The sequence below is a fragment of the Pyxicephalus adspersus genome, chromosome 2, assembly GCF_032062135.1.
Source record: "Pyxicephalus adspersus chromosome 2, UCB_Pads_2.0, whole genome shotgun sequence".
NCBI classification, from domain to species: Eukaryota; Metazoa; Chordata; class Amphibia; order Anura; family Pyxicephalidae; genus Pyxicephalus; species Pyxicephalus adspersus.
The window spans coordinates 121602612-121627781 of NC_092859.1; the positions used below are offsets into that span (position 1 = coordinate 121602612).

A 25170-nucleotide genomic window follows, 5' to 3' on the forward strand; every position below is an offset into this window, starting at 1 on the left:
ACACCTTGGTGTAGTTTGAGCAAAAAAATAAATATTCAGTAAAATATAATACATATGATTTTGTTGGCAACTCTGTATCTGCTGCATTAAATCCCAATCATACTATCAACCCTCCCTACCACAGGTCCCCCTGATATTACTGGTAAATCAACATGTATTTTATTGTATGAGCAGGGTCATTAAAGAGATAAAACCTAAGCAAATGTGAAAGTATGGCAGAGAGGTGCTGCATACTGTTTTCTTTTATCCAGGCATACTCTTTTATTATCTCAATATTGAATGTTATCCCTATCCTGATTAAAATTGTCAGTATGTGCTTACTCTACCTACTCTTTCATGATAAATGATAGGGATTCCAATATACAAACAGCACCAACACAAATGAAATTATTTTTTTTTATTTATATTGTAAAGATTCAAACTATTTAAATAAAAAATATTTTATTTTAAAGCATTCATTTTGAAAATAAACAGTACAGCAGCAATTATATTAGCTATGGATTAAATATTTAGGCTCCATATTTTGGGAAATACACAGAAAAGAGTTCATGTAGCTTTGTCTCCATACATATTCCCAATATGGATAGGCACGATGATGTTTGCCCACTTGTGTATTACTGGAATAAATAGAAATATAGAACCAATGATTGATACCAGAAGAAATGCCCATAAAAACATGCGGTCCAATACTTGAGCCACAAATTTCCAATCTTCAACAACCTGGAAAATTAAATATGGATATCCTTTTAAATCTTGAAATTGCATGTATACATTATTAATTTACAAATAAATAAATGTACAGTTGCAATATTTAACATATGAAAGGATGCCTTGTTATGGAAAGTCTGGCTTGGCTAGGTTAGGTTTCTGTGAGCTGTAGCCTAAACAAACAAGAATGCCTGTAAAGAATTGGATATGGAGAACCCAAATTCAAGATTACCTATTCAGTTCTGCTTTTGTTGGGCATGAGTCTGCCCTAAAAAGTTTGTCAAGGGCGCCCCAATAAAAGAAGAACTCTATGAAGGGTCAGATGGACCCATATATGCCATTCTGATGCAAGAACATAAAAAGCACATTTTGACATTATATAATATAGAGCATTATATAATCTAGGAACTCCAAAGACATCACCTCCTCCTTCACCTTTCAGGTAAGAATGACCTCTTCTAAATAAAAGGGTAAACTATCATGGGGGAACCTGGGTGATCCAGCATCCTTGTAAAAGACCTAGTCCAAGATTGAAAATTTTTACCAATAGCAAATGATTTTTAAGAAATCCATTTAAGGGTTACTGGATTGCCTTGATTCCCTCATGATAGTCTACCCTCTGTAGTCCTGGAAATTTTTCATAAATCAAGCCTTGAGTAACAGGCACACTGCTACAGGTAAAATTCATAATTAAAAACAATGGACTGAAATTATCATACCTCACGAACTTCATGTTCTTTGACCACGTGCCGTGTTATATAACGAATAGAATCCAAAGCTGCCTCCAACGTGTTCCTGGAGGTTCCTGGTTCATTGACGATTCCTGTCTCTTCTTTTCGAGTAAAGTACCTGTCTACATGGCTCCTCATACAAAGCAGTTTAGGAAGCTTATGAAGAAATATCTTCCTTACCCATGGTGCCATTGCATTATGTGTTGAGGAGGATCGGTTATGGATATTGATGGCAAAGACTGTTATAACAATTGATAAAGTCACAAATATCATGGTAAATACCAAATATTCTCCAATAAGAGGAATGACTTTGGAGGAAGATGGAATAATTTCTTCAATCACTAGAAGAAACACAGTCAAAGAAACAAGCACAGAGGTGCAAAGTGAAATCTTTTCACCCTCATTAGAAGGTAGGTAAAAAACAAGGATGGTTAGGAAAGAAAGTCCTATACAAGGAATAATAAGAAAAAGTGTATAAAATAAGGGCAAGCGTCTTATAATGAAGGAATAGGTGATAAATGGGTACCAACAGCATCCATCAGTTCGGTTACCCTTGTTTCCAGTTGCAGTTACTATTTCCCATTCTCCATTATCAAAGAAGTCTCTTTTGTCTACATCGTAGTCTTCAAGTATAATGTCAACTTGTGACCCATCATAAGTCCAGGATCCAAACTTCATGGAACAGTTTTGAAGGTCAAAAGGAAAAAAGGTCACATCAATTGTACAAGAACTTTTATAGTTGGCTGGCGGTGTCCAGCTTATGGTGCCATCATATTTCACAACGGCTTTTGTGACAGAACCTTCAAATCGTCCATCAGCACTAAAATAAAGAATATTGTGTAAAATTTTTTTGTGGCCGAACATGCCAAAGATACATCTGCATTATTTGCTGTTCAGTAAAGGTATTATATAGTTAGATTTGATACAAGGCTGATTTCAGACATAGGTCTAAATATAATACTATATATATACAATAAAATGTTTTGACCCGAGTATAAACCTAGGGCACAAAATTAAACTATTACTGTTAACATTCAAAACAGTAATCAACAGAAATGCCAATAAAATTACCATGAATAAATATATCCATGGTGTGTTATATTTTTTTAAAATATTTAAGAGAGAAAAGTCACATGGGCTCAGTCTGTATATTCCCACACATTCCTACAAGTTGAAGTATTTTCTTCTTTTGAGTTGGTTATGATGGGCCACTTGCTCATAATCTATCTTATGTGTATTAGTGTTGGCCACCAGTAGATATCACTGTGTCTTCACATAAAGTGTGTAACAACTGATGGCAAGAGTATATTACACACTATACTTAAGGACACAGCGCCATCTACTAATGCTACCCAAGTATAACTGAGATTCTTTTTCTAATGGCATTTTGAAGGAAATAATTCTTGGCCTATACTTGTGTACCTATCACACTTTAAAATTGTATCTGTTCTTTTTAGTTTTATCTGCATTTTCTTGTTCTTATTTTGTCAGCATTAACTACTATTGCCTCACAATTAAGCATAAATATTTTATCTAAAACAATACTATAGTAATGTCTGACACAGAAAAACATTTACACTCTGAAGTATGTAGGACATATACGTCTATATATTTGTTCAGACCTGCTTACAAAAGATTTACAGTTATTTAGCTACATGTTCTTCCTTGAGCTGAGATCTAGAGAACTGGGTTTGCTTAAGGTCTGCTGGGTTGCTGCCAAGTTAACTTTCCTATCACAGGCTGATAGCACATTATCTCTCCTAGCTCCAGTATGAGAAAAATGGTAATAGGTAACAGGGACCTGTAATTGTATATACTACTCTTAATTGTTAGCCTTTGTTTGACACTTTAATTTACACTTCAAAGTTGGGAGTTGATGAGTGTTATCAGCAATAGGTTTGAGAATTAAATAGAACGCAACTTCCAGATGGCAGCAGTATACCTTTCAGTTCTGGCTGTCAGCTGTAAACATCAACCAAATAGGAAAGAAAATACAAATGTCTTACAAGTAAGCTGATATACTTACAAACATTTAATACTTAGTAATCAATGTGCTCCTACATAACCTATGTGTACAAATTAAATTGGACAAAGGCCAATTACTATGATCTCCCTAGCTGGCCCTCTGCTATGAACTTTCCATCCTAGCATCAATACATTGCATTTTCCATGAAGATTGAACAAGCTATCTATTGTTAATCAGTACAAAGAGCTATGATAATGTGCAGTAGCCCATACTAACAGAACAAATTTAATTTTATTGCAGTCAGACCATAACATGGTTTTACCAATGGCTACTGTGCTTTACAGGATATACTTTGCAAGAGCAGTGTACAGTGGTAAACAAGGTGCTTCAGTGGAAAGCTTAAAGATTCAAGCTATGCACACACACTAGAAAATATTCATCCAAGACAAATTATCTAATCGCCTTGGAAAAAAAATCTAGCATGTGTACAGTGGTGGCTTTGATGTTTAGTGATCTTCCAATAGGACAATTTCTTGCAGTAGGCACACCGCTGCATCCTCCCCCTTCCCCTCTCCATAGAACTAAACATTGCTGTGTTTGACCTATTGTCAACGAAAACACGCACTAAGGATCATTTCCAGCAACAGAAATTTGTTGTCTGTACACAGCTTTAGATGTCAGTATCAGTCTATAGCCGGCATTAAAGGCAACCCTGCAGTCCTGTTATTTTTCTATGGTTTGTAGATAGCAACATGCAGGCACTTACTTATCATAAAGAACTATATCAGGAATCCAGATAGAATCAGATGGTACTCGGATTGATGTAATACCAGCAAAGTCACTAGGTGACCACCTTAGCTTAACATCTACCCATTCCTGAAAGAAATAATAAAGTAAATTAGATATAAAACTACTGTGAAAAGCAATAACCTCATTAAAAGACTGAAGATGAAAAAGCTTTTCAAGCTCCTCACTTGTGATTTTATGCAAATAGGCATCTCCATTACAATAGCTGTCACTTCTATGAAAACCACTTATGTGACTCCCCTGTAGCACAAAGGGTAAAATATGTGTATGTAGATTATGTCAAACCACTTTATGATATCCTTGGAACTCCCAGAGGCTTAAGGAGCATTACAAAAGGTTGCGGTGTTCTCAGAAGTGACAACTCTGATGGATGGGGAGGCAGGTATGGAAAATATCTATGGTGAAACGTGTTCAGTATGAACAATGTCTGCTCCCTGATCCGGGTTCAGACATTAATAATAAAAGACATTTATAATTAAAAAATGCATAGCAAATGTAGAATGTACATTTAAAACAAGTACAAAGCACATTATTATACAACTGTCTCAGAATTAACATAGCCACAGATATATTTTTGTTGCTTGGTAAAGTACGGATAGATAATTATAGCGTATAATTATATAATTATAAAGTACGGATAGCTCAATATTTTCTTATTACATATACATTTGGCTTTCTCTGGACAGATTTAGTGAAACAATCAATTGTTTGTAGTAGGTGATTGTTTGGAAATAGATAGTTGGAAATAAATTGTATTATTAAAGCCTGAAAAAAAGAATATAAATGTAGGCAGCATATCTAAAGCCTGGTAATTGACAATATATATTATACATCATCACCTTTATTAGCAAGCTGGAAAGTTACTAAAGAAGTGTATACAAAGTCCTTATGTTTAGGTGGTGCTACTGCAAGGGATATGGCAATGGCAGCTAAAGGGTTAAAGCAATACAGTTTGGGGATATGTTAATGTATTCCACAGATGTATTATTTCTTTCTTGTATTTATTTGTTGTTGTTTTTGCCTTTCACATACCTATCCACCAATTTAAATGTATAACCACTGTGTAATTGCAGGGGAATTAAGCCAAGTTTCCCATCAAAGCCTGAGCATGTTGGCTGCCAAGTGACAATGGTGTCATGAACACTGTTGGAAATGCCACTGTTCAGTGTAATGAAATGTAATGAATAGTTATAAGCGGTAGCTATGTAAAAGGTTTCAGGATCAGGATCACTGATCAGCTAATAAGAGGCAATCCAATCGGTAGACTTTTCTTCCTAAAAATGTTTTTGCAAGAACTATCTTTTAAGGTGTCTAGGTACACACAGACTAAGCAACTGTTACTCCTGATTATGGTCTATATGCCCTGTTGTTGGTGTCTGCAGTTGGCCCAAATTGTGCTGTAGAAATGTATGAAATGTATAGACTCCAATTAAATCCTATAACATACTGTGGCCATGTTTACAAATATCAGCAGGTATTGTAATATTCATATTTCCATGTGTGAGCAAATACTAAGTACAGGTAGTCCCCAGGTTACATACGAGATAGGGACTGTAGGTTTCTTCTTAAGTTGAATTTGTATGTAAGTCGGAACAGGTACAATATTTTAATAAATGCAATTAGGACAGATGTTTGTCTCAACATATTATTAGGCAACATTGGTACAAAGCTGTATAAAATCCTCCCTGTGAGTAAACCACAAACAAAACAGAAAAAAAAAATATTCTTGAGCAAGCTGTGCTTTGATATGCAAAAAGAAACAACTGCAGAGTTTGTCTTGGTCATTAAAGAGTTACAAGAGACTGCAGAAAGAGCTCACCTTCTAAGATCAGTCATAACCTCAGCTGTGTTTACTAAAACACTTTGAGGCTGATTTATCAAGCAAAATCGGAAGCTCACTCGCGCATTCGTATTCGCGATTCGAAATCGTAAGCCGTCGCGCAATTCAGCAACCGAATGAGCTCCCGGCCGGAGCCGCGCATCTCCGGCAGCTTTACACTGGCGAGCTTGCATTAAAAGTCACTGTTCCCCTAAAAAATCATTCTTTCTAATTTATGAAGTGCTTACTAGTATATATACAGCTTGATCTCAATTAGTTTGCTGTGTTGCAAAGCAAACCAAAAAGTATACAAACAGTGCAACAAATGTAACAATAAATTCAATATTTTGTGAATGAGTACACATGTCCTTAGGAGTCGTCCATATGTCCTTAACCAGGGGGCTACCTGTAGTGTATATTTAGCAAACATACACAGGAGGACGATTTATAAAGTAGTGAATCTGACATTCACTGAACTGTAAACTGGTGGAGAATCAATTACTGCCATTGAAACACATGGACCTGGAAGATTCTCCCCAGTCTCAATGAATGTGAGATGCACTGCTTTTCAAATAGACCATGTAGTACTGGCTCTGCATACTCACTTACAAATTTCTAAAAATGTGAATTTCACCCTAGAGCTGCTAGAATATCGGAGTCTATAGCATGGATTCACAAGTCTTTGGCTTGCTCCTACTTTCTGCTCATTTTAAAGAGAACTCAAAACCTATTTTTTCAAACTTGCCTACCCATATTCTTCTGCCTTTTGAAACCATCACTACTTACTACCACTACATATCTCTCCTCCTATTGTGTGTAAATTCCCCCACCTACTAGATTGTAAGCTTTTTGGGGCAGGGTCCTCCTCCTGTATTACTGTCTGTTTTAGTCTGTCATTTGCAACCCCTATTAAATTGTACAGCGCTGCGTAATATGTTGGCACTATATAAATCCTGTTTAATAATAATAAAGTATATCCCCTTATTGAATCATTTGTCACATGGTATTCTAGACTGATCTCATATGTTTTTAAATAAAAAAAAAGTTAAATGCACAATGTTAATATATGTTCCTAAATTATGGAACTTTCCAGCATACGCGTACATTTTTTATACATTTAATAATACATTTATAATAATTTCTAGCTCACACAAAAACTGACATTTGGAAATCATGAAAAGGTGTCAGCCAAAAAATGGTTGGCATGAATCAGCATTAGGTTACAAAATAAACACTCACTAATACTGTCTCCTAAATCATAAAGGATAATGACATACCTGTTTTAACCATACATTAGTGGTCATTAGCTGATTTTTTTCATCCTGCAACAAAACAGATCACAAGTATTTTGTATTAATATTAAATGGGGGGCTGCCATGCATGCTTGGCTTAGCCAACGACAAAAGCTCTTTCTGCATAAACATATGTTAGGTTCTATTAATGTGTAAACTATTGCAGAACTGATAACCTTACCAATAAAAAAACATATTTTATCAGAGGTGCAAAAGTGCTCTCTATGACTGGCACAGCGGGGTCACATTGAAATGTCTTTAGGAGAATGTTTGTACAGTGATAGTGCCAAAGTAAATTCCACATTTCATCCAACAGTCTACATTAAATGTGCTCTGCCATTATAGTTCTAGGGGAAAAAAAGGAACAGCGAATTCTAGGAAATCCTCACTACAGAGCATAGCCAGTTGCCATGGTGCAGATAAGGGATATGTCAATTTGATGGAAATTACAAAAAAATATACATGGAAAGATAATTCATGAGAAAATAAATGTGGTTGTTGTGGTGGGTTTTGCAATTATAAACATTTTTTTATAAATATTATATATATTATCATTATTAATATTTAATTAAAAAAATCATTTACTGGTTTTAGGCAATACCCTTGTTCGCCCTCCCTCTTTGAATTTCAGTATAAAATATAACACCTAGTTTCAGGCATATAGCCATATATACCAAAATCCAATAACATTTTTCACATGGATGGGAAATAAAAAAATTGCTGATATTTATTTGCTATTATTATTTATGTCCTTTTCCATAGATTTTGTCTGTTTAAATCAGCAGACTTGTACAATGTGATCTGATTCATTACCACAATATTAAGTCTTGTGGGCCTTTGGTATTAATAAAAAGAGTCATACATACTACATCCACAAGCTGGGTGATAGCAAGACCAAACTTCACTTTCACTGTATCATTCAAGTGTTCAACTGGACGAACCCACTTCTGGTAATCTTGTTGTTGAAATAAATATTTGAATAATCTATCCTCACTCTTTGCTATGAAGGAAGGTTCAGATATCCCTATGAAAAAAAAAATTTAAAAAAAAACAATCATTAATTTAAATTTGTTTATTATTTATAGGAAACATTTGTTCTTTTAATGATCTGCATTACATGTTTATAGCTTGTTACAGATCGGTTACAGTATGCATATTGCATAAAGATGTCCACGCACACATAAAACTTTAGCAAAGTTTGGAATCAATATGGTAATGAACTATCCTGAGTGTGACCTGCTGCTGCTTTTCCCTCGTCTGCTCAAATGTTGCTCAGTAATTTGGAGACATTTGTCTATAAGTAATTGATCTGAAGGTTTCCATATTTTATTTTGCTAATTTGTTTTATTCTCTCTGCTCCTCACCATGTTGGATGGTTTGCTCCATAACTTAGATAGCCCCGAATACATAAATTGGGATTTGTGTGTAACTTCCAAGCCACTGGCAGAAAACAGAAAACAAAAAACAAAAAAAAACAAAAACAAAACAGAGCCTAATAATGAAAAAAACACTCAAAAGAAGGTTTTATCTGTAGGAAGGATACTTATCTGAAATATAAGTAAACAAACAGGGTTTTGTTCCATTTGAACACTAACATTGTAGTGCTCTGCAACCGACCAACCTAATTCTAAAAGCGAGCCTGTGTTCAGATCAAATACACCTCAATATTCTAGACATGGCTTGTTAAGGGTTTTAAAAAAAAAATATTCATTAACCTCCTACCACAGTGCACAGCTGTGATTGTGGCTGATGGAAAGTGCCAGTGAGTAGTCAGTAAATGTTGGGTGGCACATAGTGTGAATAAGCCCTTAAACACTTTTTACTACTAGTTGAGAAATATGTAATATCTAAAGTCTGAGCACAGGTGGGAAGTATTACTTCCCTAACATTAAGCTACCATTGCACTGGTTTCCATGATACCAAGCTTCTTCCACTGGAGAAAAGGTCCTAAATGAAGAGCCCCTGATATGAGGACAAGAAGCAGGGAACATGTAAATAATCTAAAAAAGTAAATGTTAGGTTGTAAGCATCTAAAGACCAAAGAAAACAGTTCAGCAATGGAATGTCAGGCCTGTTCTTTATGTTGATAGCTTCTGTTTTTTAGTACCCATATTTTATTATTTGTTTGGATGGCTTTATGTTTGGTGATAGTGCAAAGCATCTGCACATAATGGCAAGAATGTGTGGATTTAAGGCGTAAGTGTGTTCTCTGTTTAAGGGCGAAAATGGTTTATGTTTTAAGATTTTACTTTTGTATTGCTGAATAATTTTCCTGGGCCCTGATATAAACTGTAATCTATATTGTAAACTACCTTCAATTACATGTATTACTTTAACAGAATTTGACAGCAATTGGGTCTGTAGTCACTGATGTTATTTACCAAAGGCGTTAAACATCCTCACTCAATTAAATGAGTTAATATTCTCTTTATTTCGCCATGGGTATATTTCTGTTTACTTATTTAATCTGCATGATTCGGCTTTTGAAGTGAACAGGATTTTTTTTCATATGATTTATTAACAGAAGTGAGTATGAATTCAGGATTCTGAATTTTCTGAATTTTTTTTAGAGACACTTCTTTGTAACGAATTCAACTTTGGCTTAGATGCAGTATGAATACAATGCTTCCCTGCTGTGTAGATGGAATAACATTTATGACACACAAACATGAAACGTCCACAATAAAAGCTTTAATAAAGCCCCACACCGGGCTGATGGTAAATGTACCCATGCACTGATGGTCCTCTCTTCCTGCCCTGCAGGGCTTAAGGCCTTGATTCTACTCTCTACATTTGTTTTCTGTGTCTATACACTGCATTTTGCAAGTGTTTGCAAGTTTCTAGATGCTGCATTTGTCAGTCAGTTCTCTTTAATGTGCAGCCCAGTGCATTACATCGGAATGACATGTAGTACGTACTGATAATTTTAAACGTAGCAGAAAATTTTGTAGGTATTTGCTCATAAAATGTTCCCCATCTAAAAAAGAAAACAATTAAAGCTGCCGACACATATAAGAACTGGTAATTTGCAATTTACAGAAGAACCCAGGTTATCTGGAACACAGATAACCGGACAACTCAGATAACGGGCACCCGACAGCTCCGCTTTCTTGATTGCCCCTGCAGCCCTAGCGGAGCTGTGGCATGTGTTCTGCACCCAAGAAAACATATCACAGATCCGCTGGGGCTGCGGGAGCAATCAGGAGAGTGGAGCTGTCAGGAGAGCAAAGCAGGGCTCCGCTGATGGCTCTGTCCCTTGATTGGCTCCCTATTCAAGTCTAGTGCCAAATGGCTGAGAAACCTCAGTTTTAGAGTAACCATTTACCCATTTTAGCTTTAGATATACTTTAAATTTACAGTATTGATTGACTTGTTCATTTAAGCTCACGAACATTTAGAAGTAGTGTATTTTATCTTAATCTCATTTCGTATGTTAAGCAATAAAATAATGAACTCATTACAGCAAACAGACCTTATAAAAAGGAAGGGTGCTTGAAGTGACAACCATGAATGGCGCTGTACAGAACTCATGAAAACAGAAGAAGTCACCAGCGCTCCAAAGTAGCTTCTTAGTGACATGTCAATTGGGAAAGTCAGTTCTTTGGTTGACTCTAGTCAATGGGTGCATGACAGTCACCAGGTAAAATATTACTTAGTTACATAGTTCGGTTGAAAAAAAGACACAAATCCATCAAGTTCAACTACTAGGGAAATTATAGAAACCTGCATATTCCAGATAGAACCATATATGCACAGTTGACCCATCTTGATATCCTTTACACTGGTAAAGCACCTATTATTATTATTATTATTATTATTATTAATAAACAGGATTTATATAGCGCCAACATATTACTCAGCGCTGTACATTAAATTGGGATTGCAAATGACTGACTAATACAGACAGTGATACAGGAGGAGAGACCTACAGACCATTGTATACCCACCATCTATTTAGAAGAGGTTGGTATCACTCTTGGGCTGGTATGACAGTAAAGTTGGAATGACCATAAAAGATAATGGTGAACAGTCCAGCACATGTACTTTGGTTAAGATGGGGACTGTCATTTTTCCCCGTAGTCCTGTCCTACCCTGAGGTGTGCCAACAAACTAGTCTGCAATGTTAAGCGTAATTTATGAATGCAGCAGACCTTGGTAGACTATGCTGTAAATGCTGACTTTTAGAATGTAGTATAGCTTTGTTCAACCGTTATTTAAAAAGGACCTGAGCAAAAGGACAATTCTGGGTATTTAATGGTCTGGATTCACACCAGATAAATAATCCCCACATAGAAGCACACAATTAAGTTGACAACATTTGCTCATAAAAAATTACAGTGAAATATTCAGAACTAGAGGAAGAAAATGACTGCCACTAAAAAAATCTGTGGGTGGTGATGTGTTTAGAGCATGGAGGATATAAAAAGCAACATTTAATCTAATTATGCATAGTTATATTTAAATGTAGCTCAGAGTGGTGGCAGTGTCCAATCATCCACACACCAATCAGATTTTAGCTTTTATCACTTACAGCAGTCCTATTTTTAATTGCTGATTTCTTAATACAATGTTATATTTATCTATACCTGTTATAAGTGTATTAGAGTCCCACATATAAGAACCAAAGATCATGTTACATTGTTTATGATTTAGTTAAATCTCTTTGACAATGCAAACATCAATACAAAGTAATTGGATCAGCAAATCAATATTAATAAATAACACAACACAAAAGCTCAGTTGTCTAATGTAATTTATCCCAGGGACTTAAAGGTTTTCTTAGGGCTGCAGATCAAAAGTTATTAATGCCTCTGCAGTGAGCAAACACCTAAATATGCGGGAATCACATACAGAATAATGCAATGATTCTGTTTCATCAAGGTGCATTTATTTCATTCTTACTATCCCTAAAAACAAATTAAATTATTTTAGCAACAGCTTACAAAATCAGAACAGGACATGTTTTTTAGATGCATATGGCTAATAGTGGATTTCCACAATTGTAATATTTTAAGATGTGACATTAGCAAAAAGTCCAGTTTGCATAAACTTTGGAAAACATGCATTCATATTGCGTAAAAGCATTCCACAGATATAATAATAAATACGTAGCTTTGGAGGTTTTTTATTTGTCATATCAATTCTTTCAGCCATCATATTGTTATTTTCACCCCTCCTTGCCGAAATAATGGTCATCATTTAAAACAATTTGTATAGCTTTGTGACTTATGAGTGTTAGCATGATATAAATGACATCAGTTTTATGTTACTATACCTGTTATTATCATGTAGAAAATCTGAAACCAATCAAAAAATATTTATACACATACAAAGATATACTACATATGTAAATCTCTCAAAAGTAGTCATTAGAATAAACCTGTCTATCCCATGATCCCTGTTCAACAAAACACCTTTGTGATCCTTGGCTTATTCTCTCATATATTTCATCTGGAATTCTGCACCGCTATTTGTGATGGGAACAACCTGTACAGATGTGAATATGAAATGTACCAAATGGTTATCCATGAGGACCACACAGCATGAGGGTGTAAGCACAAACATGCATTGACTTACCACACGCTCTTTTCAGGTAGAATAAACTGAAGATAAACCATATAAGATACTTTCCATACATTATCATCTTCAGACATGAAAAATCTTTTTTGTGTAAGGGAAGAAGAGAATTGATTGTTCAGTTCCCTTTTGTTAATATGCACAGGGGCTGTTCCTCACCCCTTTATGTATGAAGAAGGTTCCTGTTCAACCTGCACTCAGCATTGCCAGAAATCACAGGCACACTGCAATGTTGCTGCTATGGATAACAAGTGTAGAATAATTTTCCTTAGCATGTAGGAGCTAGTGAAACCAGCTGTGACTGCCTTCTGCTAAATTCATTATGTGTCAATAAATGCAGAAGGATGAAGGGGGATGGGATCAGATGGGCTCAGCTTGCGCTATGGTAGCTCGAGAGGAACATTTCTTTTTTTATACTTTCAAGCTTTAAATCTTGTTGGAGCAGAAGAATAGCATAATACATTACACAAGGATGGCATGCTATAAATTTCAAGGCTATAGGAGGCAGCCTGATTTTCCAACCCAGCACAATACTGATGGGGGGGATATGGTTGGCTTCACTTTATCTATATTACACTTGTATGTTATGTGTACGCAAAAACATTCAGAAAATTACAAAATAAATTCTACAATGCACACAATGTATTTAGCAAGTTTCGATAGTAATGGTACATAAAGGCCTTGTTGCTCCTATTAGTCTTTTAAATTAAAACTATTAGCTGACTCAATTCACCGTGCTGCTCTTTCTTCCCATACATGATTATTTCATATATACAAAGACTTGCACCGGCCAAAACCATAGTCTTTTTCTTTTTCTTTGGTTTTTAACCCCCCCCTGTCAATTTTGTATTTTTTTTACTGCATTTTCATTGGAGTGATTTTGCCCATCCATTAGTACTAGTGGCCATTTTCATAGATTTTTTTTAAAAATTGAGAAAACCCAAAAGATGTCCCAGAACTAATGAAGCAATAATATACTGCAGGGCTCCCTTAACCCTATATAAACATATAAATATATTTATCGTTTCTATAAATTCAAATAATAAGCCTACAACATTCGTGTTATTTTTCCAAAATACATTTAAAAAAAAAAAAGACTACTCTCCACTCTTCTGTCTTCACTGCTGCGGCAGTAAAGATTGAATGGGAGTTCAGAGTCTCCTGGAATACCTACCGGTACATCACATATCCCAGAAGGCATGGGCTGCTCCTTCTGTGCATGCAGAATAAGATTGTCCCACCATTAAAAAAATGCACGCCCAGTGAAATCAGCAAATTTCTTTTTTTGTATATTTACAGTTTAAAACATTACCCAGTCTGGAGCCTGCACAATGCAAGATCAGGTGATATCAGCAGAAGCTGGAAGAAGGTGGTGAGGCTCAGCGGTTTCACTGCACCGATATTAAGATAGAATCCAGGACAGCGCCAAACCGAATTGAATCCAAATATAGAGGTATTGAGGGCTCTGCGTAAGTAAAGGTGTCTTTACTGTCTAATACTGAGGCAATAGTCCAATGAGAAGGTTAATATACATGGATTGAAGGTACTTAGCCAAATGTCTGGATGCAGCGCATTTTATGCTTAGTGGAACATTGCAGCTTACTGGTTCTTGTGCTGAGTTTATACCATGTTTAGCCTAGTGCGCAATAATCTGAATCCTGAGAAGCAGACCACCTTTGCACACATTGAACATTTCTCCTGGGTATAGGGAAGGTGGTGCACGGGGACACAGAGTCAGCTGTCTACATTTAAATGGAAATTGACGTGAACCCAGAACATATATCACTGACTTTTGCCAATTCCATCCCGGCCTCCACATCAGCACCATCTGCACTGGAGCACATTGAGCCAATGACACAAATTTAGCTTTCATACAAAAATAGTGCTCTAGGGAATAGTTTACAGTCAATTTTACATTTCATTTCCTCCACAGTGCTCATCTTTCAAGGACTATAAAGCGCTCGCCTAAGTTATCAGCACTGCAGTGTGTGAGTGGCCATCTATTTTCATTCTGCTTTATTTTGATGTTTAAACCTTTTTGTATCTGAAGTTATTGGGGTCCATTTATCATGTTTTCACCCAACATTTACAACATTTTTTCACACTGGATTAAATTAAAGCGTACCTAAACTCAGCTTTTATATTTTACATAGAAGGGTGAGCAACTCTTCTAAATAAAGTAAAAATGAATAGTAAAAATGCGATCAAGGCTTAATGGGAGCTCAGAATGTCCCAGGATACCTACGTAATGCATCCTGGAAGGCTCTGGATGCTCCTTCTGCGCACGTCCGATTTTGGGTATGTGCAGAAGGGGCATTTCTTCAACCATGCGCAGTGAGATCAGCTGCCTTTATTTTCCCCCTTCACAGCGGCTACACTACCTGTTCTCACACCTGCGCAGCGCGAGTTTTAGTGATGTAGCAAGAGGACAAGGAGAAGAAGGAAGAGAACATAAAAGATGGCAACATCTGGCGTGGACAAAAAGGAATCCCAGGACGACACCGGAACAGATTGCAAGAAGGACCAGGGCCACCCAGGGATCTGCGGGATTAAAGGTAAGTGTAAGTTTTTTGTTTTTAGTTTAGTTCTGCTTTAATAAATCTATGATTTACCAAACAAGTTGATTCGAAAATTTCTAATTAAATCAAAAATAAAACAAGGGGAAATTTTGTGTAAAAATTGTGTAAACCCTGATTAAAAAATCATTTATAAATGGACCCCATTGTATTTCTCTTGTAAGCTTTTTTGGCCAGGGTCCTCTCCTTCTGTGTATTTTTGGTATCCGGATGTTATTTGCAACCCCGATTTATTCTACAGATCTACTTAATATGTTGGTGCTATACAAATACATTATATATATTATAAACATATAATGTCTGTGAGATGAATTTATAAAGCAGTGATATGACAAGTCACTAAAGATTTACTGCAGGTGTATCTACCTGGTGCATTAGTTTTTATTAATAGTGATTGATTCACCAAATGAATATTTTATAATAACCGCTTCTACTATTTTATAAAAAGTAAAATAATGTGTGTGCAGTATGATTTTACCAATGTATGGCTGTCAGAGCATGTAGGGTGTCTTGTTCAAATCGTTAGGTATGCACTCCAACCTTTAACATTTTCTCCCTCCAAGTGCATCTATTTATGCTATATTGGTAAATGAAAATACTTAAATAAACCAGTGCTAGGCATGTAAGAAATGAAATATAAATGATGGTTTGTGAAAAAAAGAAAAAAAAACAAGATGCCCAGTAGTGTCTATACAGGATCGAAGTTGTGATATTTCTGAGTGTGTTGGCTGGCAGCACTGTTTAATGTCAGTTTTTTTATTTGTTATTGCTATAATTTTTTAAACAGTATTACTCTATGTAAAGCATTTTATACAGAATTTATTATCTAGATGAAGGCAAAGGATGAAAATATTTGTTTGGAGACATATGGGAGAAGGGAGATGAAACGGTATCTGGAAAGTATTGGAGAGGGGTCTAGTGAGGGTGTTATCAGTATAGGGAGAATAATTGGCATGTTTGAAAGTGGAGGGGTAGATTCCAGTGGAAAGGGGGAGGTTGAATAATTTGGTCAGTGCGGGAGCCAGGGTGAAGGAATGGACATGGAGTAGATCAAAATAGACTGGGTCAAGTGGACAGGTAGTAGATGGAGATGATGAGAGGAGACTTCATCCAAACTGCCAGGGGTGAAGGAAATTATTGATGATTTACAGGTGGAAGGGGTGTGTATGGTTGGAGTTGTACTGTAGAGACATCTCTCCGAATTTTAATGATTTTATCATTGATTTTGAAATAGCTGACTATTTTCTGGGCAGAGAGGGTAGTTGTAGGGGTAGAAGGGTTTAGAAGGCAGTCACTTGTTGATAAGAAACTTTGTAGGTTGGATGCTTGAGAGGATATGACATTGGATAAATAATTTTGCTTGGAAACAGCGAGTGCATTGTTAAATTGTCGGAGCTTGGCATTGTAGTCAAGGAAGCCAACGGAGGCCAGATTTCCTGCATTTGCGCTCTGCTGCACGAGCAGTCTTTTGTAGATGTTTCATGTGACTGTTGTGCCAAGGTCTGGGGTTAGCAGGATGGGGGTAATGGAAGGTGGAAGGGGCAACTTTGTCTAGAAACAAACAGAGTGTGGGTAAACTGAGGGGTGACATTATGGGTTGCCTCCCCCCGGCAGGTGACACGGGATTACCTGAGACTCAGAATCTAAGAGACCTTCCGGTCTTCATCAGTGCACCCCGCAAACAATGATGGGCCATTAACCCTAGTGACCACCGGACTATTTTGCTGCCAGGTCACCAAGTCACAGCCCCCAGGCTTTCCCCACCAGGCTCTCTGACATGGATCAGAGGACTTCATTGTAGGAATGGCTATCAGGTTGGAACAAAGCAAGTCAGTTAGGAAATGCTCATCTGTCCGGCGACTCTGTGCTGCTCACCATGGTGGTAAAAAACACTGTCTGTTCTGTCCAGCAATGTCAATTGCTGCAGCCAGGAGGACTGGGATACCAGCAGCCCCTGCTTCCTTTAGATGTGCAGCCTGATGGATTTATGGCATCCCCAGCATCCATTGGTAGGCTGTGCTGAAGTACAGCTGAAGGGGATTCTAGAGGCTGATCAGCACCTAAATCAGTCCTGCACTGCTATTGGCTGCTGGGACTTTAAAGCCTCTCTGCTCCCAGTCATTAGTGCCTGTTGTAGCGTATAGCTGGGCTAATCTGTGCTGGAGATTTATCGTCTGATTTACTGTTGCTGACCTTGCCCGTTTCTGACATTGCCAGTTTATGCACACCATCCCTTGCGTAGTAAGTTCTGGGGGCAATTAAGTGCTGAGAGACGCAACCAGTCTCCCGAGGCTGAACAGGGGCTTACTAAAGGTGAAGACGGGAGCGTTAGATTGGGGGACTGGTGTCTGGTGGGGACTGGTGCTGACCAGGGCCCTACAAAGTCATGTTGAGGCAGTCATTAACCTGGTCTGCGAAGTGGCAAAGGAGGGCAAAAATTAGAAAAGTTTAATGTAAGGTGGTTGTGGTCAGAAGGGTGAAAAGGTGAGTTGTCAAAGTGGGTGATGTTGCAGAGTTTGGAAAATATCACCTCTAATGTGTGTGGGGCTGTTAATATTCTGAGTTAGACCAAAGGAGGAGGTAATAGAGAGACAGTTGTATGACCTTGTGTCACAGTGCCACAGGTAGGGATGGTGGACCCACAGTGCCACCAGCGTAATTGGCAGAAGCGTGCACAGGGTGCAGAGGTTGAGGCCCCCATGCACGCAGATGTTTGTGAATGCTGAAAGACAGGAATAAAGCGTGGAGTCGGAACAAGGCAGCGATCAGGAATAGTCAATGGTCAAGCCAGGGTCAGTACACAAGGCCATCAAGAAGACCCAGACAGGAGCAACTCGAACCTGGGAACAGAACCAAAAGAAACTTCTTGTACAGGCAACTTTCTGTTTGTCAATCATTTCCTTATACATGTGACCTGCAGACATCCTAACACACCACCAGAGGGAGTGCTGGAGAAGAGGTAGCTCAGGTGCTGTTCACATGTTTGTCAGCAGGTGGAGTGCGTCTGCAGAACAATCCAATCCTCTGAGGCAAAGGGGCAGCTGACAGAGTCATATGACCTGGACCAGAAAGTGAGCAGAGTCTGGGATTCCTGAGCAGAGCTGGTGCTGGCAGCAGGGAAATGCCAGGTGGGTGACACTAAAGAGGGTACAGAACCCCTGGTCCTTTGGGGATCTGTGACATATTTTTTTCATCATTACAATTGCACAAGACATGGATTGTAAATCCTTTTTTTCGAAGACTTGTATTATTGTTTAACATGCACCTAATATTTTCTTGTGGACCAAAATGAATTGGTTATTCATGTGCCATCATTTGGTTTACTGACAGTTAATTTTTTTTTTCACTGTTGTGGTGGAACCCACTACTATAATGAATATTTTGAGGTAGTCATGAAACCTGTTAAAATGAATAATTTGGGGGTCATTGAGGAAAAAGCCTTTGACATAGGTGGCCAAATTGCTTACCCTTACAGTGATGGTTAGAATACCCCCATTATAGACCAATCATTAGTGTCACTCAGCTGGCTCCACCAAGTGCTGCTGGCCCCAAAACTATGCAGGCATCATCAAATGTGAGGCCAATTAGTTACACTTTAAAGCAGTGGTTGCCAACCTTTTCAGTCCCGCAGACCACTAAATCTACCAGCTCCAGACCGTGCATGCACGGGGAGCCGGGTGTCACTCAAAGGGGAAGAAACTTCCCCTTTAGTGACGTCTTGATGCCAGAACCCTCCCAGTCTCTCATCGCAAGTTCAGAGACACAACCCGTCCACTTCCCTGAGCCCAGGATCTGTGTGGGAGACGTGGCTCGCAGCTCTGGCCGGTGCGCCCCTCCAGTGGGGTCCTTCTGATCCCGCTCAAGGGTGCACAGGCCAGAGCCGCACACCTCCAAAATTTTCTCCACCGGACCACCCGTTGACGACCGCTGCTTTGAAGGAACCCCTAGCAGCCTGTGGAGGAACCCTGTGGTTACACCATACCCTGGTTGAGAATGGTTGGTGTATACACTATGTTCATTCAAGAATTTGGTATTGGTCTGGGACTGTCCAGATCACAGGACCACCATCATAAATTTCTGGGCCACATAATAGGTAAACTTTTCTTGTCCCCTTCCCCCATGTTCAAAAGTTCTAAGATAGCTAAAAGCCCAGTACAGAACCCCTTGTCACCCTCTGATTGCACCCCTGGATAGGCATCACTACATGTCCACCCAGCACTCGTATATTCCGCAGTGTGCTGGAAGTGTATGAGTATATAGCAGAAGATTAACTTGGAATCTCATTAAATGGCCTACCATTACCCCCACACCAAAAATATGTTTAACTAGATAACATTGATTTCCCCAATTCAGCTTCAAAAACAATACATCAGCAATCACACCAGGCAATCTAGGTAAGTACATACACATGCTTATATTCTGTTATTCGACTCATGACTCTCATCATTTTCCAGTTGTATGTAAGCCAATCCTCGTTAGTATAGTGGTAAGTATCCCCGCCTGTCACGCGGGAGACCGGGGTTCGATTCCCCGACGGGGAGGCAAATTTTTTTTCCCATCTTAATACGTATTCTGCACAACACAGATCTATTATTATTACTATTTTATATTATAAACAGGATTTATATAGCGCTAACATGATAAACAGCATTGTACATAAAATTCTAAAGTCCAATAGAGTTCTGTGCACTGATATCTAGAACGTAAAGCTCAGTTATTTTTCTCTACTATATACATCAATGTTCTCTTTTTTTTAATTTTTTTATGATTATTTAGCTTTAAATATGCTTTTAAACGATTTTGTACATCTAGAATTATTTAATGTACAGCGCTGCGTAATATGTTGGCGCTATATAAATCCTGTTTAATAATAATAATAGAATTGCAGACAGACCTATTTTCTTATTAGATGCATCAATGTTCTAGTATATAATATTCACTGACAATTGTTAGTAGCTAGAACTGCAAAGCACATTTACTTCTTTTACTATAGATATCAATAGTCAAATGACTGATACGAAGTAGATTACAAATCTACAGAATGTACATACAGAATGTATGACTTCATTGTTATATAAGCTCATGTTCCTTGTGATTCAATTTCACAACGCACGTGGCCGGTTAGCTCAGTTGGTTAGAGCGTGGTGCTAATAACGCCAAGGTCGCGGGTTCGATCCCCGTACGGGCCATTCATTTTCTTTTTCTACTTTCCTTAAAATGCAAATGAGGTTCAAATATTTTATTTCTTTTTTATTTTTTAAAAGAAGATTTGAAGAGCATACAATATTATAGATGCATACAATATTACCTATTACAATTGTGTGGATACGGAATATATGATACTTTCCAATCTACTTTGTATCAGTAAATAGAACATTGATGCATATAGTGGAGACAAATAACTGAACGTTCCTAAATATAATCAGTGCACAGATTGTGGGAACTCCTTTGGATTTAAGAATTTTAGATCTGTGTCCTGTGCAGAATAAGATGTAATACAAAGGGGAAAAAAAAAGTTTGCCTCCCCGTCGGGGAATCGAACCCCGGTCTCCCGCGTGACAGGCGGGGATACTTACCACTATACTAACGAGGATTGGCTGTGATGCAGGTTTCATTTCTCGATTACTGAACATACTGTACATGAAACTTGCATACTTATACGTATTTTGTGTGAATGTGTTTGATACTTGCCTACTAATTATAAATAGATATACATAGTAAAATAATATAGTATTGCAGTGACAAAAGCAGTGTTCATGCCCTGTTTCCCCTAAAATAACACAGTGTCTTATTTTCATTTTTGCTCCAAAAAATGCACAAGGAATTATTTTCAGGGGATCTTATTTGTTCTTGAACAAAAAATGAACATTTATTCAAATACAGTCATGTCATCACTTTCTGGAACATCATAACTCTCCAAACCCTGAAATCCATCTTGAATATCTTGTGACTTTTCTTTAGAACAGCGGTCCCCAACCTTTTGCATGTCGGGGACCACTAAATGCACAGACTCTGAACCGCACATGTGCCGGGAGCCGTGTGTCGCTCAAAGGGGAAGAAAGTGATGTCATAATGCCAGAACCTGCCCACTCTCTCCAGAGACACAGCCCACCCACTTCCCTGAGCCTGCAATGTCTCCAGGACCAAGCGGGGTCCTTCTCCTGACCCTGCTGGTGCCTGCACTGGCCAGAGCCACAGCCCACTTGTATGATGACCCAGGGGTTTCCCACCCCTGCTTGAGAACCATTGGCCTCAATTTCTCACGCCTAGCATTAGTGCATTCTTTAAATGAGCACCTCTTGTCATATATATATTTTAGCTTATTTTCAGTGTGGTGCTATTTCAGGGTAGGGCTTATATTTCGAGCTTCCTCATGGTGGGTCTTTTTTTTGAGGAAACGATATATAACCGAAAACTTTTCAAGTCAATCAAGTACATCAGCTTCTTGCGGGAAATCTTGGAATCCAAAATTTGATGGACTTCATATTCCTGTACAGAATTGGGTGCAGGAGTAGCCAAAGTTTAAAACTGACCGGGTTGACCTGAGCAAAAATAACATATGGACCAATGAAACGCAGAGCAAACTTCAGAGAAGGGACTTGGCAACTGATGTTCTTAGTGGAGAGCGAGACTTCATCCCCAGGTTAGAGAGGAGGTACCTTACGGCATTGCCGATCTGATAGCTGCGTATTTCAAATGCTCACAGGTAGAAGACCAGATACTGTTAAAGTTCCTTTGCTGGGCACTGAGTGCAGGTACTTCCGCAGAGCAGGGTCTAGGAGACGGGAGACGAGGATGTTTGCCGTAGACAATGAAGAAAGGAGACTCTTGAGTACTGGTGCTGACATGGTTATTGTGAGCAAACTCCGCCCATGGTAGCAGAGTTACCCAGTTATATAAGAGCTCAAATTTATTGCTCCAGGGCCTGGTTGACTTCCGTCTGCCCAATAGGCTGTGGGTGATAGGCTGAAGAAAACTCTGCAGAAATGCCGAAGGATTTACAGAAGCCTTTCCAAAAGCAGATTTTACAGATAAGGATTGGCACCAACGCAGCTGCCGATGGTAAAGCAGGAAGGGGTACAAAGTAGGTCATCTTGGAAAAGCGATCCACGACCACCCAAATAACAGTACAGCCTGGCTCCTCTCTTCTTTCCGGCATGGACATGGGCGCAGCCATCGTCCTATCTTTTTCTTCCATGTTCTGTGTTTTCTCACATCACCCAATCTCTCACTGTGCAGTTGTGAATTTAGGTGACGCACCTTCCTGTAAATGTAAAAAAAAAGTTCTAATCTAATTGTGCATGCGTGGGATCGGCACTTTTTTTACAGTTTAGCAAAGCCCCTGATAACACATGCTCGATCTTGGGCATGCACAGAAGGAGCAGCCTACAACCTCTGGAATATTTGAGGTAGGTATCTCAGAAGGTTGACGGTTTACCCTTATGTCTTTATTGCTGCAGTGGTAAGGACAGAAAGGGAGGGATGTTCCCCCCCCAAAAAAAATTAACAAAAAAACAATTGAAAAAGTTTAAAAAAAACACATTTTTACATTTTATAAAAGGGTTAGCAAGCCTTTTTATATAATGTAAAAAATAGTCGATAGGTCGGCTTTTATAGCGACATTGCTGTGTGTTTTATTCACACATGATCACAAGTGTAATTCACTGAAAATGAAAACAAACATAGCACCACCTAGTGGTTAAAAAGGACTGACATCTGCTGATCAATGCATTTGTACAGTCTCCCATGTCTACCCATGTCTACTTATGATATAGAACTGAATAAGGAGGGTGAGCGGTCCAAAACATGCAAGTTAATAATTAATAGACACAGACTCATTCAGTTACTTAAAGTGGAACTATAGTCTGTCAAAAAAAAAACTGAGAGCAGGCTGGTTATGTCCTATTTGCAATAAAATAAACTTACCTGTCTGTTCACAATCTATTCTTCTATGTACACCGAGCTGAGCGTACCGGGTATCCTGGCAGCCGGTAATACCTCCTGCACATATGCATGGGAGCTATGTTTACCTGGCCTGACCAATCAATATGGGTGAAGACCCAAACCTTTGGTGAAGATGGCGGTGCCTGCGGTGGAGTGAGGAAAGGTAAGTGTACCTAAAAAAAATTGTGAACAAAGATGTTTGTTTTATTGAAGAATGGACATTGCCTGCTCTTTCTGACATAAACAACATGCCATCACTTTAGGCATGCTATGACCTCCTGTGTCAGTGTCCACAGCTGTGCATGTTGCAGCTGAACCTCCTGTTTCACATCTGTGTCCAATGTTGTTTTCCTGTTCACCTGTGCAATCATTTTAGAATTCCCAGTAACATGATATAGGTTTGTTACTGTCTGTGTGTTTAGACACCCCCAAAACATTCCCCTTATGACTAAAAATGTTGATGGACCACTAAGGACATATCCAAAAAAGCTATGTACTCCTATTTACAGCTAATAATAAATAAAAAAAAGTCCCTAAACATGGTATTGGTACCACATTTACTGGAAGGAAGAGGTAGAAATCAGAGGGTAGGAACATGTCCTAAGTTATTATTTTAAACATTAGCATTTCCTGTTCATTAATGGTAAAGTTCCTGTCATCTTTTAAGGCAATTGCCAAGTGGCCATGTAATTTGTGTCATATGTTGCATGTATGGTATGTGTACCCTTATGATTTCAGGAGGTTTGTGAAGGATACTTATGATGCATTGATTGCCAATAGCACTTCAAGAGGCCATGTGGATAATGTTAGAGGAATGAATAAGATAATGTGTGGGGAGCTGGGGAGGTTTGAGGACCTGGACAACCATACAGTATTTATGCACTGGGAGGAGTCATAGAGAAGAAAGTGGAGAGGGGGTTCAGGATGGAGGGGTAGGGTAATAAAAAGGATTGGAGAAACCGTTAAGTCTCTTTTACAAAGTTACTAATTGATTGGCTCTGTTCCTACTTGTGACATGGCTTCTCTACTGGTAATGCTAGCAACATTTCCAGTTAATAGCAGTAAGGATGGGCAGCAAGAAGCTTGGTAAGCATTATTATTATTATTAATAAACAGGATTTATATAGCGCCAACATATTACGCAGCGCTGTACATTAAATAGGGATGTTAACAAAGTTCCCTAAGAGTAAGAAAAAATATGTGTTTTTTTTTGAAGGTGGACATCTCAGCAGAAGCATTGCTTTGATTCTCCATGTCAGTGGTGCCCCTTTATTTACTGATCATCTAATGACTAGTGGGGATTATTGACCATTGATCACGTCCTTAAAATAAAACCAAGTTGCTTTTTTCTTCCAATTTTGTCTCAAACTGTGGATCCTTATTAGTCTGTGGATGTCAAGCACTCCAAAAGATTTTTTCACCCTATAAAACTCTTCCAAGAAAATACAGAGTTTACATGGAACCCACCTCTTGTCCTGATTAGTGTTGGTCGAATAGTTCACTATTCGATTCGGCAGCTATTAGCTCGAATAGAGCAAAAAAATTTGGGTGGTCGAACATCGAATTCGAACACCATTAAAGTCAAGGGGAGGAAAAATTCGTGTTTTTTTCAGCACTGTGTAGAGCTTCTACAGCCTCCAAACAGATAAAAAAAGATACATTATAAAAAGATACATAACACTATTACATACCCCTGTACTTCACATGAATATTAAAGAGCACCTGTCACATCAATTTTAGGCTAAAGCTA

The 25170-nt window shown here is 38.2% G+C and overlaps 1 protein-coding gene and 3 non-coding genes across 4 annotated transcripts; 2 read left to right on the plus strand and 2 right to left on the minus strand.

Annotated features, from left to right (window-relative positions):
- Window positions 1-382: 382 nt before the first annotated feature.
- Window positions 383-13206, minus strand: CHRNA5 (cholinergic receptor nicotinic alpha 5 subunit). Its single transcript, XM_072402268.1, has 6 exons — window positions 12901-13206; window positions 8190-8347; window positions 7309-7353; window positions 4172-4281; window positions 1428-2259; window positions 383-720 (listed from the first exon to the last, which is right to left on the minus strand). The coding sequence occupies exons 1-6, from the start codon at window positions 12965-12967 to the stop codon at window positions 547-549; spliced, it is 1386 nt and encodes a 461-aa protein (XP_072258369.1). The 5' UTR covers window positions 12968-13206; the 3' UTR covers window positions 383-546.
- A 6739-nt stretch (window positions 13207-19945) lies between these two features.
- On the plus strand, window positions 19946-20017 carry TRNAD-GUC (transfer RNA aspartic acid (anticodon GUC)). The gene has a single exon. It is a non-coding gene; the product is annotated as a tRNA-Asp (tRNA).
- A 574-nt stretch (window positions 20018-20591) lies between these two features.
- TRNAI-AAU (transfer RNA isoleucine (anticodon AAU)) lies at window positions 20592-20665 on the plus strand. Its single transcript has one exon. It is a non-coding gene; the product is annotated as a tRNA-Ile (tRNA).
- Window positions 20666-20997: 332 nt separating this feature from the next.
- Window positions 20998-21069, minus strand: TRNAD-GUC (transfer RNA aspartic acid (anticodon GUC)). Its single transcript has one exon. It is a non-coding gene; the product is annotated as a tRNA-Asp (tRNA).
- Window positions 21070-25170: the final 4101 nt, after the last annotated feature.